This window comes from Corvus kubaryi, unplaced genomic scaffold (assembly GCF_017639235.1).
Source record: "Corvus kubaryi isolate FWS band 111438036 unplaced genomic scaffold, C.kubaryi_AGA036_p1.0 37385, whole genome shotgun sequence".
NCBI classification, from domain to species: domain Eukaryota; kingdom Metazoa; phylum Chordata; class Aves; order Passeriformes; family Corvidae; genus Corvus; species Corvus kubaryi.
The window spans coordinates 15,871,432-15,890,986 of NW_024581127.1; the positions used below are offsets into that span (position 1 = coordinate 15,871,432).

A 19,555-nucleotide genomic window follows, 5' to 3' on the forward strand; every position below is an offset into this window, starting at 1 on the left:
GCACCACCTCATCCTGCTGCCGTGAGATGCCTTCTGCAGAAAGACATTCACCAACGTCAAACTCAGCTGGTCCCAACCGTAGTAAGGTCAAAAGAAACAAAAAGGGGGGGGGGGGGGGGCCGAAGGTCAGAAACACCCCAAACCCAAGAAAAAAAACAATCTTCCAAACTGTCCTGCGAAGGGCGACGCCTCCCTGGGCGTTATTCGACGGCAGCCACAGGCCAGCGGCCGAAGCCGGGGATTTCGGGCACGGAGCAGCCCGACAGGTGAGGCGGGCGGACCGCGGCCAGGGGCCGCCTCAGCCTCACGGGGCACCCGTGGCCCCGCGCCGCTCCTCGCCTGGCCTCGCCTCCTCAGCGCGGCCGGCCGGGCCCCTCCGTCCGCGGCAGGGAGGCGTTGTTGGACGGTGGAACTGCCCGCCGCCCCAGCGCCGGCTCCCCCTTTCTTTTTCTTTTTCTCTTTTTCCATCCCTTCCCGCTGGCGGCGGCCCCGCGGTGCCTCCCGGCGCGGGCGCGCGGTGCGTTCGTTACCTGGCGCTCGGCGGCGGCTCCTTCCTCACCTGTGCGCGCCTCTGCCAATGGCAGCGCACCTGGCGGCCGCGCCGCCCAATCAGCGCGCGGCTCGTCCCTCTCCCCGCTCCTTTAGTGAAAGAATCCAGCGCTGCTCGGGAAAGTTACCTGTGCGCGCCCGGCCCGGCCGCTCTCCCGTGCCGAGCCCCGCCGGCGCCCCAGCCCCGCCGCTCCCCACATGCCAGGGGGAGGGGGCTCTACCTGTCCTGCCTCGGCGGCTGGCTGTGGAGCCGGGAGAGGGGGGGAAGGAAAGCAGAATTACCAGTAGCTCTGGTTCTGCCGTCCCGGGCGTTCACACGCACACCTTCACCTGCACAGACCTGAAAGTCCAGTTCCGCCAGGCAGACGGAGGCACCGGGAAGAGAGTTCATTGGATCAAACATGTCACAAGAGACGGACAAGTAAGTGATCGCAGGCACGCGCTGCGCCCGCTGCGCGGGGCGGCCCGCCGGGCTGGCCGTGTTCCCCTTCGCCGGTGGCGGACGCGGACCCGCCGGGACGGCGCTTCTCCCTCTTCTCCCTCCTGCAGCGACGCCGGACTGGGCGCACAGACACTCCGGAGCGCCCGAGGACGCGGCTCGCGGCCCCGCACCTCGTTCTTCGCCTGGCCGTGGGGCTGCGCGATTATTTGTTTAGCTCCCCTTTTAGTTTAGTTTTTTTATTTATTTGTTTGTGTTGTTTTGGTTTTTTCCCCCGTCACCTCGAGGGTCGCTTTTCGCGACAGAGAGCTCCTCGCCCTGGAAGAGCGGAGCGGCCTCCGCCCGCCGAAGGCCCCGGACGTAAAGTGCTTCTTGGCTTTTGTGTTGGCGCAACAAAGAGCTTTTATCCCCAAAGGGCTGGGCACGGCCATCTTCCTCCCCTCGGCTGCGGCCGGCGGGGCACGGGGCCCGGGCGGCGGGAGGAAGGCCCTGGCTCGGCCCAGGTGCTCCCCGGCCGCTCCATGCGGCGCCTTCTCCCTCGCCGTCCTGACCTTGTTTTCCCGGCGGGACGCCCAGGCGGGCCCGCGGCTGCTCGGAGACCGGCGGGGTTAAAAAGTAACTTTCCCAGTAGCGGGGCTGAAGCAGAAGGATGAAGAGAGGAGAGGGAAGCCTCCCGCTCCTGTCGGCCCCGGGCCCGCCTGAGCCCCTCTCCCGCCCGGGCCTGGCGGTAGCGAGGCCGGGACAGAGCGGCAGGGGTGCAAGGATACTCCCATTGTCTCCCGGTGCCGCCGGCCCTGGTGTTGGGGCCCCCCGGGACGCGCAGGACTGCGGCGGGGCCAGCGGTGGGCTCGGCGTCCCCGGGACGGGGAGCACCGCCAGGAGCCGTCGGTGGGCGCGGAGGCCGCGGCGTGCGCCGCTCCTGCCGTCCCGGCTCCGCCGGCGCCCGATCCCGAGCGGCCCAGGCCGGGGGTGGGGTATTTACCCCCGGTAAACAACTTGCACAGGCGATGCCGCGCTCCCGCCATGGCGGCGGGTGGCTCGGCGTGGCGCCCAGAGCCGCCGTGAGGCAGCCAGGCGGGAAGGCCATTTTCCCTGCTCGGGTGATTAGCGTTTCTGCAGGAGGTGGCTGGCGAGAGTTACGGGGTAAGGAAGATGGAGGGCGGGAGGTGGCTGTTTTGTTTTACTGCTGCCCCGGTGCAGGTAGGAGTGCTCCAAACACGGGTGTGACCTCGGCTACGTTTGGTGTTGCTCAGGTGCCAGCCTTGGTTGGGCTCCCCAGAGCCTTTGTGCCAAAGGAGGTGGAGAGGAGGAGCCTGATGTTGGAGAGAGGCTTGGTGACAACCTGCCTGTCAAGGAGTGAAAGAAGGAGATTACCCGACAAAAGAAAACAGCAGGGTTGGCTCCTCTGATAGGGAAAAGACAGGACGGGAAAGATTAAACAAAAATATTAGGCCTGGCTTTTTCAAACATCAGCTGACAGTGGGATTGTATAAAGGTAGCTACTGACATGAAACTAAATTTATTTGGGTAGGAGTTGAGAGTGGCGTTTAGGAGTTCATTTGAGCTGGGATGGGGACTAATGCCTTCGGTGGCCAGATTAGAGCAGTAAATGATTAAAGTGCAAGGAAGGGAATAAGAATAGAGCCCTGAGGGGTTCGGATAAGTGAAGGAGCAGCTGAAAGAGCAGTCGTTCAGTTGGGTGGGGAACCAGATTAACTGTGGAAGAGCTGACAAGCAGTGATATAGGGCATCCCAAGGCGATGGGCAGTTCCAGAACTGCACGAAGGTGAAAGGGGCCTGTAAGTTAATTCCTGGCTAAGCCTAGTTGCCAGTAGTTTCAGCAGCCAGAAACTAGGCTGCGGCAGATCAAGGGCAGTTAGTGGGAGTGGGAGGGGAATATGGAAAGGTGGGGGGGGGTCAGAAGAACAACTTCTCACCATAGTCGGCTTTGAATCAGAAAAACAGTGGAGAGGAACGCTAGCTCATGTCAGAAACTAGGGCAAAAGTGGTTTCCCTCTGGGTCTGGGATGATACTGAGATACTGGGCTATCCTTCCTTTCCAACAGGAACAATATGGCATGTGTGTAAAGCTTCTGAGACTGGAGCATTAATGCTCTTCATCCCCTGCTCTGTGTAGTGCTGCTGCTGTTACCACTGTGAGGAACTTAAGAGCAGTGCAGAGCACACAGCCTCAAGTAACAGCACTTGCTCCATTGCAGGTATGCCTGTGATCTGTTTCTGGTTAAGGCGTTTAGAAAATTCTTAGGTGATAGGTAAGAGTTTGAAAAGGAAGTGAAGAGTAAAGAAATCCCTTGTGTTCTCTATATGCAAGTGTAACATGAGAAGACAAATACATTTGTTTCCAGAACAGATGACCAGATGGAATGAGATAATAGACTGGTGTGAGGAGTTTGCATGGGAAGGTTTTTGGTGGTTTTTCTTTTTTTTCTTGGTTTTTTTTTTTGTTTGGTTTTTTTTTTTTTAGGCTCTAATTTTATCCAATTAGAACCTAATCCAGAGAGTACATTATTCTCCTCCACATGGCCTTTCTTTTACTTAAAACCAGATCTTCCCTGCAGGCAAGACTGGAGAGTGGAGCTCATTATTTCGAAGTCAGTTAATTTGTCAGTCATTGGACGTGTTTTTGTGGGGCTTGTGCTACTAAAGTGCTGGTGTAAAGGACTAAGCAGTGGAGGGGATATAGAAGGTGTGGAAAAATACATTCTGTGGCACTTGCTGGCTTTTATGGGGAGGTGGTAGACCCTGCTGCACTACTACACAGAGCTGCCTGCAATGTCTGTCTTTGGAGGGAGCAGTAGGGACAGGTTCTGTAGTGCTTTAAGGGAGGAAGGTGGACAGGTGAAAATGCTAAAGAACCAGGTGTTTGATTCTAATGCTAACTGAGGAGCTTGGAAGGGGAGATTATCCTTAAGATAGGTGTGCTATCTCCACGTCTTTCCCTTTAGTCTTTCTACCTAAGTTGGGTCTTGCCTGCTTGCTTCCACAAACTCTGGGTCAGGAGAGATAAGGCATGATTGTACATGCATTTTTCAGAGGTAGTACCGACTTAAGCAGGCTGTGGCCACTTGTTCCTACCTCTGTTCCACCCTCTCAGCTGTGTCAGAAGAGCTGTTTGTGCAGCTAGAGAGCTGGCTCAGAGTTGAGGAGGTTATTTTTGACATCCATTTTTCATCGGTCTGGGTTCATATGCAGCGGGGGTGCAAGCAATGGCAGGTGTTAAGAAAATAACTGTTCAGACCATAATGTCCACAGAAGGAAATGCGTGTCACTCCCGCTCTGAGTGTTTTAGACGTCTGTGCTGCTGCTTCTGTTATTATCCAATTTCCCTATCCTTTGAGGGGAACCTGGGGATTGATTGACACTGGGGGACATAGGGTGGGGAGGAAGGAGCATCCCTTTTGCAGGGTGAAAAGATGATTCTAGGGTGCACTTCTGAATTTATAGGCTAAAGTTTTTCTTTTGTAGTATACAAAAAATGATCACCACGGAACTCCAGTCGTGGCTCCGGTGCATTAGTGGAGTGAATCAGTGAGCTCACTACTTGTGAGACTTCACTGGGTTTTAGAAATTGACAGTACTTCTGTGAATGAGGAGCAGCAGTTGTACAACCATTTGAGATCTGTCTTGTAAATGCCACAGTTTGCCCCTGCTGCTCCTGGGGTTGTGTGAAGTCCTGGGTGGGCTGGGACGGCAGTTGCAGGAAGGGCAGGCTCGTGGCAGGCCCCAGCACGCCGGCCACCGCCGTGGCTCTGCCGGCTGCCTGACTGCCCCCCCGTCAGGCTCCCAACAGCCCAGGCTGTGCAGAGATACTCAGGACACCAGGTAGCTGGAGCATGCTGATACTGCCCACATAAAGGAGGGCTTGGGGCAGCCTGGGTCTGCAGTGGAGCATGTGCTTGTAGGTAAATAACTGAGTGGAGAGCGAGCCCGTAGGTGGGAATGGGTTCAGACCTGTTTCCACGTGTCAGTGGAGGCATGTTCACATCCAGCTTGCTGTTTGGTAGTATCTGTTGCAGAAGTTGATCTTGGGCTCTTCACAGAATAATTTTGATTTATTGCCTTCATAATATTTAACTTGAGCATCTAGTACTGTAACACACAAAGGGGGTTTGTCATTTACAATGTCATTCTCTGTATTGTTCTTATTTTTTTCTTTGAGGTCCAAACACATTTCCCATCAGCAGATATTGAGTAGCAATTAGGTGACAATTCACTCAATTTTTATTTTTTTCTCCACAGCCCATTGTGTGAATAGGGCATCCAATGAGATTAATTTTCCAAACTCATCTGGGTTACTCATCTGGGAATGAATGGAGAAACAGGAATTAGATGTGTTAATTTCTTCACTTTTCAAATGTCAGACATACTGTCACAGATGTTCCCTAGAAAACCATTTCTGTGCAAGAAAGGTGGAAAATCAGTGTCCAGAACCTCATAGAACTTGCAACCATAAGCTTACCTAAGAGCAGGAAGAGTATCAAATGGTTAGGTCTTGCTGTTTACACTGCTGTCTCTTTGGTGCTGGAGTCTGAGACCAGACTGAAGATCAAAGCCGAAGAGGAGGGAGGGGATTTTCCCAGGTCACTTTAACTTGATTGTAATGATCATATAACCTCTTCCCTGTGGAAAGGTTAGCAGGGACATCATCGTCCTTGTTTTGTCTGGGACATCTGAAGGGGAAATGATATTACACCAGTTGACATTTGTTGTCAAACACTTCCACAAATACTAATCTAGTGCAGTGGCTACCTTCAATATTTTTTTTTTTTATTTTATTAGGAAGCAGCCAATTAAGCTTCCCTTTTTTGTACACACACAGAATAGCACTTTCAAATGCTGATCTAGAAATTATTCCTGGGATGAATCTTTATTAGCTTTTTAATCAGTGATTGGGACAGTATTAGCTAGTTAAGAGAAGTAATTATTTCAGACATCTTAGTATACAGGGATACTGTTCTGTTCTTCTACAGTGTTAATGTCATAAAAAAGACAGTGTTACAAAATTACAAAATATTTAACCGAGGAAACCATATTAAGTACATGTGAACTGTGAAGTCAAATATTGCAATGTATCTATAGCTTGAGAGTATGTCTCAAACATCAAAGATTACATATATACGTTTCTTTTATATAAATATTTATCTATTTATAGCTATATATTTATATAAATAGATTTGTTAGCTTGACTAATTTGGGGAGGGAATGGTTTATTCCATAATAATGTATTTTAGTAGTTCTGTAAAGTATATTTTTGGGTTTGTGTGCTTTTAAAAAATATTTGTGGGAAATCTTGACTCCCAGGTTTGCTTGTTGAATTCATGTTTTCCTTCTGACTCTGTAAAAGATTTAATATCCTGAAAAAACAGCAATCAATGCTATCAGTGCAGTAACTATTCCATTTACATTAACTCTGTGGAAGCAGTGAATGAACAAGGACCATGGGGCCAAGGGTCAGGTTAAATTGCAGGAGGTCTGGGCAGCCTTGTCATGACCTGTTTTTAATTTTAAAGCCTGCTTCTAGCTGCTTCAAGTCAGCTAAAACAACCTTGGGTGCTATGCACATTCGAAGTACGCTTCTTAGGAAAACAGCATGGCCTGCTATGAAGCTGCTAAATAGTTGCTAATTCTGATCCACTCTGTCAGCTCCGGCAGAAATGCTGTGAGCTTCAGGTTTTCCTGATTTTTTGAGATGTCAGTGATTTTTTTACAAATGTGCTGAAACCTGCTCTTTTTTTGTGACTCCGTTTTTCTTGGTTTAAAGAAAAGGCAACAGGCTTAGTACACAAGTAACAAAAGGTTGTCTGGTAGAAATAATACTTAATTACAAGTGAAACAAAAAAAAAAGTCTGAAATCATAGGTATAAAAAGTCTGTCTCAGGGTAAATAATTGCCTACTTGAACTAGTCCTCAGTAGGCATTTATTGTATGTATTTAATCCTTGTGTCAGATTTCTTTTTCATACTTTCGTTTTGACATAGTTAATATTTTTTGTCAATGTTAATGAATCACCTGTTTGTTTTAATCTCTTTATCACTATTGTGTGCTTAAGTTATTTTGGTTCAGAGTAAAAACAAATAAAACTTATACTAGGCATCTAATTGTTAAACTAGTCTGTTTTGCCATTCACTGTTGCTATTCTTAATATATTATTTTACTTCCTCTCAGAGTGTTTAGTAACAATAATTTCTTTTAATAATTTCACATGTGTAATCTTGTTCAGATTTGTCTTGTGCTCAAAAAGTATAATTGTCCCAAAATTGCAAGAGTCCCAAACTTGCACTCATTAGAAGGCAAAATGACTCAGTCTCTTTAATGGGAGTTTTTTCCTTGGTATGGACTCCTGGCTGGGCCAGAGGGCATCTTACCTTTTTGTTTCCTGGTGGTCTAAATGCTTTGATTTTTTTCCTTCACTCTCGATTCATTTGTATATTTATATAGTCACTGAATTGGGTTAAGTACATTTTGGAGACCTGTTGTGCTTCTGGGAATGGTGTGATTGTTACCATTCACACCATTCCCAGACAAAAATGCTGGGACACATGGGCCATAATTTTCCTGTTCGTTAAATGTTTATGCTCCTTTGTAGTTTTAACGAAACCCTATTATCTAATTGAAACAACAGTGTTGCAGACTATTTAATTATAGCTTTGTCAATAAATCCTGATAGGTCTCAAGTTTTTTTAAACTAAATAAATCAAAACTTGCAATGAACCACACAAATTGTTGGGGTTTTTTGGTGGTATTTTGTTTGTTTTGTTTTTAACTTGATGTCTAGGCAAAGTAGTATTCTGAAGGTAACAAATTTGGGCCAAAACTAACATTAGAATCTTTCAAACAATTGGTTTCAAGCACTAGGACTAAGTTTGATGTATACCTCTCTGTAATGAGCACAGGCAGAAATTTATGATCTGGAATCTGAACTTTAACTTACGCAGCTTCTGTGGGATCTGTACTGCGTTTTAAATGGTCATAGTTCTTCACTTTGTGCCTGTGAATTCATATGTATGTGCATTAGTTTCAAGACAAATTGCATGAACATCTGTTCTAGATCTGTTTTATAGTTGTCTTATAGCTGAACTGAGATTTGTGTAAGTGTAAAATAAACTTACAGAGGCTTTTAGGGCTACTGAAATGTTTGTAAATGATCATAATCTGCCCTCCTTAGCTGTGTCAAAACTGAAGTAGGAACTTCTGCTCTCTTTTCCGGTTCTTGGATGCATCTGGAGCATGCTCCTGTACCTTTTGTCACACCAAATGAAACATGGGTGTTGTCTACAAGTTCAACATTTCTTTGACTTTGCACTGGAGGCAGGATGCAACATGGTGTGTGGTGCATGTCTGTGTGCAACAGAAGTGGTCCCTTTGGGTAGCATCTTGTTTTGGAATTTGTGTGTCTCCCAGTATTTCTAGATTGGGGACAGTTGCCCTGTTCACCTTCTTATCATGCAACTAACAAGGAGCTTGTGATAAATATCCTATGGCCTTGATGTGCTGGGCTGGGAACGAAGGTGATGTGAGTCTGTCTTGCCTTTTCCAGTTATTTGACTAGTGCTGAAATTTCTGGATGCTTTATAACAGCTGTATGGGCCAAAGCCTTGTATCCCTTCTCTTGAAGGGACATTTTGCAGAGGATGTGTGCAGAAGTGCCTGGTGCTCTTATCTCACCTGTGTAAGAATGGGCAGGCTCAGGCCTGGGCTGAAACCTGGGAATTGGAACTTCTCCCAATCTCCTGCCTCACACATATCACTTGTGTGTTCCCATCTGGCACCTCTGCAGGGAGGGGAAGGTCCTCATGCATTGTCATGGGGTGAAGAAGTCTGCAGGTATATTCATGGAGCAGCTTGGTTGTAACTTTTTTTTTTTTAAGAACAAATGCAATGTCAAAAAACCTTGTAGTTAAAAAACGGAAGTGCCTGGGCTGGATGCCCACCTTGGCAGCCTAAATAATCTGCTTTGGATTTCAGGATTGAATTTCCTGGGCAAGGCAAAAGATGTGGGGCAGGTAGGAAGAAGCTTTCTTTCCCACTAGTGCCATCCTGATCCCACTGGATCAGGATGGAATGCTGAGCATATGATGGAGCGGGATGCAGATGTACTTGATGCAGCATGGCTGCATCAGTCTGCTTTATGTTCAATGGCAGATATAGCTGAGAAGTTGAGGGCTGCTTGAACTTTGCAAATTCAAGAGAAAGCTTTTGAGCATCAAAATTGGTTTTGAGAGACTGGCAGGCAGGACACCTAGTTCCTGAATAAAATGGAAGTTCTGATCCCCAAGCCTTTTATCACTGTTCGTGAGTGTGTTAATGGGCAATTCTGATTCATTGTAAACTCATTCGCAAATTGCATCGAGTTGGGTGAGAATTTGCCTGTAGAAGGATTTTATAGCCCCGAGGGCTGGCTGTTGTATGCTCATTATCTTTAATCCGAGGAAGAGCTTGAAAGGCTGGCCCTTTCAATTTAGCTGATTTATTGATGTTAAGTACAATGTACCTCTCCAGGTTACGTTGTTGTACTGCAGTAATTGAAATGAAACAAAGTTTTGGACATCTTTATGTTTATACACTACACTTGGTTTTATAAAATTCCATAATCTTAATTTTAAAAAAGTTAAAAAAAAAGTCACCATAACTGCTGTTAATCTGGAAAATTTTATGTATGTCTTATGAGAATACACAAATCACGTCAGACGGTATGAACAGGAAAATCTCTACTAAGCAGTGGGGAGAAAAAAAGATTTTACAAAATAAAGGCTATCTGAAGTTTAGTCTTGACATAAATGCTCAAGTGTCAGAACAATCTAGCTCCTAGATAGACCATTCCCCAGAAAATACCTTTCATACTCTCACACTTATTACTGTTTGACATAAAGCAGTGGAAACATTTTACATTCATGCGGAGCTCAAGTGATATCTTGAAAGGAAACATTTACTTTTTTAGACACAAAGTATCCTGAATTCTTCAGCTTTTCTCCATGATAAAATGATGGTGTGCTTGTACAAGTGCATCCCTCACAGCTCTGTTCTGGTTAGCACACATCCTGACTTCCAGATAGAGGGGTGGTGGGCTGGCCCGGGTGAGGAATGGGCACAGCAGGGGTTACTCTTGTTCTCTGGTCTTTAGCAGGTTTTTAGATGTGACTGGGGCTACAGCGGGTATTTGCTGGCGTTGGTGGTCAGGTTGAGTGGAAGTCTTGCAATCTTGGCCTATCTTTCTTCCTTAAGTGTGTGGTTCTTGGTGGATGTAGTCACTGATGGATTTGCAGCTTTTGATAAGATCCGTAGATCTATGGATCTGCTAATTGCAGGCTCCAAATAGGGCTTTTCTTTCAGCTGGGATGGTCAGAGCAGCTCTACAGTGGGATTGCTGTTACTCGTAGTTGTTAACCTTTGTGTTCCACATGGCCCAGGTGCCACCAGAGTCGCTCTCCTCCCAAGCAGCTGTCAACAGTTGCACAGCTGGAACAGCTGGGGTTGCCCTGGCATGGAAGGATGACTGGCAAGACCAGGGGAACTTACCTGTGTAGAGCCTCACTTAAGATGTTGGGTTTTCTTGGCATATATTAAAATATAATAGATTTATCTCCTCTGGTTATGGAGGACTTTTCTACCCCTCTGTCACATTTAGCTGAAATCTTCCAGGAGGTTCAGCAGTTGTGCAAAAATGAAAGGGAATGTGTGTACATACACAAGTCTCATTTCTTCAGAGAAACTCTCCCTCTCATCCAAACGACCTTATTTAATAGAGAAGTTTTCTTTAAGTGAGCCCAATTGTTTTGGCTGACTGCTTTGGCTATAATCTTTGAAATGATTGACTATGTTAAATCATGATAATTAGCTCTGACCATTAACCTCCCACAGAGCTGATTACAGGGATAGGGGTGATGAGGAAGTTTTTTATTTTTCTTAGTGCTATTGTTTCAGTCTGTTTGCAGAGTAAACACAATGAGTGTGTCAGTTGATTACGCTTCAGACCATCTCTCAAGGCAGAGGAGACAGATAATTTGTTTTCAAATGTGAAAACCTGAGTTTTAGAAAAAACATCCTCTGGAGAGATGTTGGAAAGGCTCTAGGTCTATGCACCTGTGCCTTTCCAACCATCTCAACTGTCCACTTACTGAGTTGCTGTTTCTAGAGCATTTGCTTTGGCTTTTCCCCAACACAATCATATATGCATGTCTGAGAGACTGCACTCTGGTCATTGCTTTAAGATCATCTTGACTAAGTTAGAGCAGCAGAGACTGACTCCTCCCCTCCAGCATTTTCACAGACAAGCACAGCCCAAGTCTTAGAAGGTGTGTTTTTAAAGGGATCTTGCTGTTTGACTGTAGTGCTCATGAATCAGTTATGACTGTCACACGGCTGTGAGTGCTCTGAGCAACAAAAGGCACTTATTGGTTGTAAGGGAAGATTGCTACAGGAAGGAGGACGAGCGGGAATTTGTGCATTGCAGTGGGCAGCTGCCCATACGGTGAAACAGCCCAGATTTAGCTGAAGGGGAGCGTTGTTGAGGAAAGGAGAATCTTTGCTTGGAATGATTGCCTCTGAGCCAGGGAGAATTGACTGCTCCAGAGTGGAAAAAGGCACTCAGCTACCTCTGGCACAAACAACAGGGCTGTTGCAAATCTGATTTGAGCTGCTAACAATAAGGTATTGAAAAGGCAAGCGGATCTAGCAGTTCTCTCTGTATTCCTTAGGCTCCTAATTTGTGCTCACCTTCACTTGCTGGAGCAAACCTGTAACAACACAAATGTATATGTGGAAACAAGAGGAACAAAAATCTTCAGCAAAAGGCCAGGCAGAAAGGTCCTCAAAAAAAATTTTTTTTTTTTTTCAAAAAATCCGGTTATTTTATATGAAAGAAAAATAGAACCAGTACTGTAGTTGGCTGTATTTTCTGATACGAAGCTATGAAATGCCCTCTTTCCCCACAGAGCTCATAAAATTGTGCTGTGCACCAGATGGATTATTTTGTTTTCCATTAAATAGAGAAACTGGTAAACAGTGCTCTGTACCATAGAGATTATAATCTCCACCATTCCCCTCCTCTTCCTTAAACACTGGAGCACGCACTTTGCAGGTTGGACTTGCACCACAGTGGAGTTCTGGCGAAGCCCCAGCCTTTGGTCCCTGCAGCTTGGGGGCCAGGCAAGGCATGCTCCTGGCATCTGAGAGCATTTACTGCATGGGTTCAGTTGTGCTTTTATCAAATCCTATTTCTGAAAACAAATAAAAGTCTTGTTTGCACAGTTTAAATGCCACTCTCTGTGCAACAGCAGCAGTTCGTTGGATTAGATCTGTGGAGCTGGCACCGGTGCAGATAGGGCAGAGCAGAAAGAGGAGACTGACTACTGAACTGGCTTTTATGTAGAAGATAGCAAAAAGTGTTTTATGAAGGTCACCAGGAATAACTACTAGTTTTACCAGTTAAGTTGGTATATTTAATTATTCTGCCATCTCTGCAGCTTTCAAGTTTAGGTGTAATGTGTTAAAAGTTTCATTGTGATCCTTGTAACCTGAGCCACAATTCTTGACAGTGCTCTTGTAACACCTATGAAGCAGCACACCCCTCACACCAGTATTTCCCTTGCCTAATCTGTTTGCCTACTATCTTATGTAATAGTACTGCAACTTTTTTTTTTATGTAGTTCTTTTATCAGTAAGTTTATTGAACGGTTTGCAAAAGCAGGTGCTATTATCATTTATGTTTCCATTATACTGGAAATTTCAGCCATAGCTGTGGTGCAGCAGCTTCTCACACAGTATACACGGGCAGTGGTCAGTCTGTGCCACTTTCAGGGTGGAGGAAACTGCTTTGCTGCAAATCCCATTCACTAATGCTCTTGTGTGTGTTACCATGGGTCTATAACTAGATGCGGTGAGTGATAAAGTGTGAATTGAGACCAAATATGTTGACTTCTGTTCCATCCACTGGACTTACTGCTTATGTCCTGCTACAGAAAACTGCTCTGAAATTACTGACAAGTTGCATTCTAAAAGCAGAGAATAGCTCAATTTTAAGGTGTACCCACTTAATAAATACTGAACTATACTCTGTTTAGGTGAAGCCTAGATTAGTATTAGATGCTTTTTCTTGTTTTTAATTCATGTTTTATGTCAGTTAAATGTTGGATTTTTTTTTTCCCCCCTAATCAAGTGTATATGTAGCAAAAATATTGGGGCTAAATGTTTTCATATTGTTGCTTCATTTTTTTTTTTCCAATAATTTTAAAATATTTTGGTAGCTCTATCTGTATAATAGTAAAAATACATTTGAATTACTATCACAAGATCTGCACGCATTTCAATCTTTAAGTACTGAAGATACCTAATACTGATAAATATTTATGTCACCAAGTGTAATACAGAGATGCTTGCTTGATGTAATCATATAACTTTAATTGAGCTATTTGATGTTCTTTACGGTGCCTTGTGAATAAAGTAATCCCTTCTGGATCACAATTTTATTCTTCCTGTCTATGCAGTAACAAGCGACTTGTGGCCTTAGTGCCAAATGACACTTCATTCAACACCAGACGAGCCTACACCAGTGAAGATGAAGCCTGGAAGTCGTATTTGGAGAATCCCCTAACAGCAGCTACCAAGGCTATGATGAGCATAAATGGTGATGAGGACAGTGCTGCTGCTCTTGGCCTATTGTATGACTATTATAAAGTAGGTAACTCTGTCATTATCCCTCCCTGCTGCACTAGCAGGGACCACTCTGAGTTATCAAAAGAGCTAGTTTTCAAAGACAGAAGTCACTGCATCTTGTTTTCTCTCTAATATTTCCATCAAGCACCCATTCCATTATAGCAAGCCTGTCTGAAACAGTTTTGATGTGTATTTAGTTCTGGAGGGAGAAAAACAATATCAGAATTCTCATATTAAGTTTTCTATCATGTTTTCTTTTTGAGTGTAGTGTTCTTCCTCTTCCTTTGCAAGAACATTGGGTGATACTTGAAATATTCTTTAAAAAGTATAAAAGGGGAGGCCTTGTCCATCTGTAGGTTTGTCTGCTTTTCTGTTTCATTCCACACATGTTTTAGTTTGCTCTTTAACTGGAGTATCTCTCATCTGACAGTTTCCCATGTTATTTTTGTTTGTATAATGATAGCAGTAGGCTGTATACAAACATACAGTGAGGTCTAGCCCTTGCACTGGAAGTTTGCAGGACAGAAATGGAGCTGGACACAGAGCCAGAGATCTAAGTCAATTTACAGGCAAAGCACTGACACAGTTTCAGTTTGTCATGTTCTAAACCCAGGGCTTTACATAACATTTTGATAACATCTTTTATTTATATATATATATATTTTTTTTTTTTTATAGTGTTTAGGTAAAGCTGTGTTTGAGATTTTTGCTGAAATCAGAAGAGAGTCCTACAGGATGCATCTCTGTGTAATGTCACTCTGAAACCCATGCTGACATGTTGGTACTCTGCAAACAGAGTGTTGCTTCCCAAGCACTAGAGTATGAAATAGTTACAGTGAAATGAGCAATCTCCATACCCCTGAAGTCAGCTATGGCTGCCTTGGACAGATGATCTTCTGTGAAAGCCAGCACAGCAATGCCAAGTCCCCTTGTAATTAATGAAGAAGTAACAGGAATGGAAATTAAAAGCCTTTGCTTTTAGTATTTATTAGTACAAATGCTTTTAAAGAATGGACTCCTTTTAATCTCTGACATTGAGTGTTCAGGAGAAGGGGTTGTAGGCAAGATCCCATATACCAACCTTATGGTTAAATATTATTTTAATTGCTTTGCTGATTATATTTCAAGAGATGTTCCTTGCTTCTGTGTGTTGTTGTCAGTAGAGAAGACTTCCCAGTGAGAAAAAGAAAAAAGGTCCTTTTCTCTGCTTGACATAGTTACCACAGTGCCAGAGTCTGTGAAATTAAGATGGATTCATAAAATTCAGGATGTGCATGAGCATCTGGATTATTGGCTTCTGTCTTAGTAGTATCTTTCTATACAGCAGTTCATTAATCTGATGGATTTTTATAATAAAACCAGAAAATAACTATCTCAAAACCATGTTCTAAAAGATGTGTCTGTTCCTTGTTCCAGGCAGTTGCAAAAGACTTGGGGTTCAGATGGAATAAGGTGGGATTAACATTTCAAAGCCATTTCCAGCATTCAGTCGTAACTATTTTTGTCTTAAATAGGGAAGAAATGATAACTGCTGTTGATACTCCCAAACAGGAACTTAAAACTTAACCACTGTGCTGTAATGTTGGAAGTATGGAAGATTTCCAGCACACCAGACTCTTGAATTGTCCTTATTTATTATCTGGCTCATTTGTTCTGACATGCTGGATAATATTTTTGAAGGACTTTTTCCAGTTAATAGGAATTATTTGAATTTAACTGTTTAGTTTTTTTAACTTTTCTCTTTTCTTGTAGTGATATTTACCTAAACACAGACCCTCATTCAGAGATAAATATATAATCTTAAAAGGGGAATCAACATATGTAAACTGTGGCTTTTATCCCAGCTCAAAACTATATGAAGGAGGTTTTTTAACCAGCAGGATGCTTAATAGGGAAAGGGGATGTCCCTAAATGAAAGAGAGGCTCTGGCTAGAACTCTCTGACTCTGCTGCTGTCTTGCAGATAGTTGATGTTATCATTGGCTACTGTAGTGCACTGTAATACTGTTTTTTCTCTAAAGTCAGATAATTTTCTGGTATTTCTTTAAAATATTTAAAGGCAAAAAGCATGGCTTTAGCTCATTCTTAGGTCTATTCTTGCTCTTTAATCCTGAGTTAATTGCTGTGATGGAGTGGATTTGTCTTCTTGTGCAAAAGATAGAAGTTCTAGCTCCCAAATTGCTGGTTCAGCAGGGAAAGAAGAATATGGTCATGGCAGCACCTTTGCCCTTGGTGATTTCATATCTGTGCTGGTGTCAGGAAACCGGTATGTGGGAATACAAATCTTTTAAGTCACTTGGTGTCAATTCTGAGTCTGTCAAGGGGCCAGACTTGACTGGGTTTTTACTTCTCGTAGCTGTTGATGTAATCAGCAAAGCAGAAGTCAGTGTTTCTGATGATATACCAGCATGTCCTGACCTGTCCCCATACTAGGAGAGAAAGATCCACAAACTTTCCCTAGGTAGGAGTCCTACACTCTCCAGGCTGCTCTCTAACAGGAGGGCTTACCTGGTGCTTATGGTTTAATTGAAAAGCCTTTTTTGTCTGAGCTAAAATGGTCTCAGTGCAGAGCTCACCAAAGCATCATATCTTCCTTCTCATCTTGTTTTTTTAAGTGAAAAGTGTGCGTGTGTTTTTGGAATAATATGAGCTTTGATTTTGAGATAGCTTGGCCTAGCTTGATATTCAAAAGATAGAACATAAATAAGAGGGCTTTGCTCCTGACTGATGTGCCCAAGAACTAGAAAAGAAAACAATTCCTACATTTTTTCTCTTTGGAACTTTTCTTTCTGTTCACAATCAGTCTCCCAAAGAAAAATAACTCCTGGCATCTGCGACCTAGACAACACTGATAGAGTTACATTTTTCTAGTTGTTGCAGTAGAGCAGTCTGAAGCTGCAAATGCCTGACAGTTGCATTTACCTGACCCCATGCCTGGTGTTGTTCTCAGGTTCCCAGAGATAAAAGGCTGTTGTCTGTTAACAAAGTGAGTGATAATCAAGAAGACCAAGATAAAAGGTACGGTATTATTCAAAATCATACACCCAGCTACTGAAAGTGTTGATCAGTTGTGAACTGAAGGAACTGTGATAGCCTGAGGGGTTTATGGTTTTCTTTCAAAAGTTGAAAGAATGAAAGCTGTTTTGGGACGCACATTTTACTCCTTTTTACTTTTAATTGATTAGAAAAAATGGATAGTATTCTCAAACATGCAGTTTGCAAAGTAGCAGAGTTTCGCTATCTGTTTGTATTTGGTGGTGTTGTTTTGCTGCTGCTGCTGAGATTAGTAAAATCAGATTATATTGACAGTTGGCTATTGGCTGTTTTTCTTTGTTTTCTTGTTGTAGGGCAAAAAGTGAGTAGTTTGACCTCAGTAACCTCATTTATAGTGTCTTATTTAACATAACTTAGGGTCTGCCCAGCAAATAAAGTATCTCTCTTAAAATTATTTGCTTAGAATGTTTTTCTCGCTCCTCTCAGATTTCAGCTTTTCTCTGTAGGCTAAAAGTGACTTGAGTCAAAAGAAGCTGCCTCCTACTATTAAGACTTGCAAACAATAAAGAGTGCATATTTTTGTAGAAAGAATGAAGTTTTTACATACTGGAAGGTATCTCCGTATAAAATTATGATGCAGATGAGCCACACAAGGTTTATTTCAATGTAGCTAATTTGTGACAGCCTTAGATGGTCTCCACTAGCTGCTCACAAGGTGAGTGTTTCAATAGGTAGTAGTATAAATTTACTGTTTCAAAATAGGCTATGAAATTTTTTTTGAGGGATAGTTTTTCTTCTACAAACACCAGAGAAATTCCTAAATTGAGTGTGATTGACAAAACTGGCCTTCAGTGGAAAGCCAGGAGAGAGGAACTGTAGTGTCAGAGCATTTTTCCTGGTTGAAAACAAAGCAATGTTATATCTACTAAAAGTTTTATGAGTTAACAATTTTATGTCAGTGCACTACTATCAGCAATCAGATTGCTTTCAACAGCAACTGTGGGTAAATGTGGGAATGCTGCTGAGGTTACCTTGCAGCCACTATAGTTACTGATCTACTCTGCTACAATGGGATTCCTGGGTTTGCTCTTTTAAAAGAGCATTGGTACCAGAGTTAAGCAAACAGTAGTGGCCTGTCAGCAGCCTGAAAGAACATGCCATCAGCGTATGATTTTTGCTGTTGATATTCTGCCTATTTCATGTGCAAAATATCTACTGTGAGTAATCCATACCTTACCTTACACTTTATTCTTATTTTGTGTCTAAAGGCTGTTGCACTGCTGGATTGATTTTTGCATCCAAATTATAAGCTAAGGCAAGAGCAACCCTGGATACCCAGAATTTATTGCAACAAGTCAAATCAAATGTGTTCTCTTTCCCCATTTGTTAAAGAGCACTGGACCTCTCTGCTTGCCTCACAACTTCTTTTGCCTAGTATTTGTTAATGTATTACTTTTTATGGCAGTGGCTTATCAGAACTGAAAAATCTCCTTCCCTGACATCTAAGACCGTTAAACTATTTAAGGAGGAGATTTCCTCTCTCAGGACAGTTCATAACATTTTTTGGTTTTGTCTCACAGAAATTGTCTTAATACCACGGAAGCTCAGAATAACTTGAGTGGGGGAGAGAACCGTGTGCAAGTCCTGAAGACAGTGCCAGTTAATCTCTCCTTGAACCAAGATCCTTTGGAGTCGTCCAAAAGGGAATACAACACAAATGTGTCTGGAAGCTCAACACCCATCACAGGGACCGCAGTGACTGTGGTTAAAGCAGAAGAATTCACCCCTGTTTTTATGACCCCACAAACACACTATGCAAGAGGAGAAAACGAGGAACACCGAGGGGTTATCTTTGAACCATATGAAGTGTCCAACATTGCTCCCCACACAAATTATCTCAAAGATGACCAGCGCAGTACTCCTGACAGTACCTACAGTGACACCTTCAAAGATGGAGGAACAGAAGTAAGTTTTTCACCTCAAATTAGCATCTAAGAACTCAATAAAAAGCTGTAAACAAGATTAGGGTATTTGAGCTTGTAAACAAGATAAGGAGATTTGAACTGTCCACAAGAGCCATTAGAAGAACAGTGATGCTTGTTCAACAAATTAATTTCTACTCCTTGCTGTATTCCTGTCAGGCTGTGCTCTGATTATAGGGGAGCATCATGAGGCATTTCAGAAGACAATTTTAAAGATGTTTATTGAAAATTCTGAGAATAATAAATATTGATTTTTGTCTTTGGAGATATTGTGTCAAGTAGAAGATAGTTGTCATTCTGAAAGAAGGTTTATTTACCATTAACAAGATCTGCCTTCAGACCTCTTTGTAACAGTAAGAAATAGGGACCACTTTGTAACAGGGAAATTCTAGATGTTCTTTTGGAAGCGCAAATGAGTAGCAACAGCCTCTGCTGCTGGATAAACCCCAGTAATTTATTCAGAAGCTGTTTGTTGCACTAAGCTCTATTCTGCAACACAGGCAAGTGAGAAAAAGTGGCAGAATTAGACTAATAGAGTGGATAGAGAATTCAAGAGGCAAAGAACAACAGCATGTATATGTACAGGAATGAGGAGAAGAAAGATAAGGAGAGCTCTGTCTAACTATTTTACAGTTTTACTGAGTCAAAGAAATTTTACAGTCAGCTTTAGTATGGTGAGTACCCTCTGGCTGCTTTTGCCTGCTGCAGAATAATGCAAACAAGCTGGAAATGTGGAAAGATAAAGATTATTTGAAGTTGACAGTACTCTGCAAATAATTAGAGATATTAGATGGTAAAGCTCCCTTAGGGTTTTTCTCCTCCCAACTCCACAAAATTGTAAACATAGCAAGAGTATAAGGCAGCTACATTAAGGCTGAGCTGCCCTGATTGAGTGTATGAGAAATTTACTGTGTGTTTGT

At 43.3% G+C, this 19,555-nt stretch overlaps 1 protein-coding gene across 6 annotated transcripts in view; it reads left to right on the top strand.

The window, feature by feature from the left end:
• Positions 1 to 659: 659 nt before the first annotated feature.
• GRHL2 (grainyhead like transcription factor 2) overlaps positions 660 to 19,555 on the top strand; it is a 68,290-nt gene continuing 49,394 nt past the window's right edge. For 4 of the 6 annotated variants that reach the window (XM_042035819.1, XM_042035821.1, XM_042035823.1 and 1 more), the window contains exons 1-4: positions 660 to 970; positions 13,492 to 13,681; positions 16,610 to 16,677; positions 18,234 to 18,618. In XM_042035819.1, coding sequence (XP_041891753.1) covers positions 951 to 970; positions 13,492 to 13,681; positions 16,610 to 16,677; positions 18,234 to 18,618 — 663 coding nt within the window. In that variant the 5' untranslated portion in view covers positions 660 to 950. Of the gene's footprint in view, positions 971 to 2,900; positions 3,208 to 13,491; positions 13,682 to 16,609; positions 16,678 to 18,233; positions 18,619 to 19,555 lie in introns of those variants that run through there. The other 2 variants (XM_042035824.1, XM_042035825.1) reach the window with 2 other exon arrangements.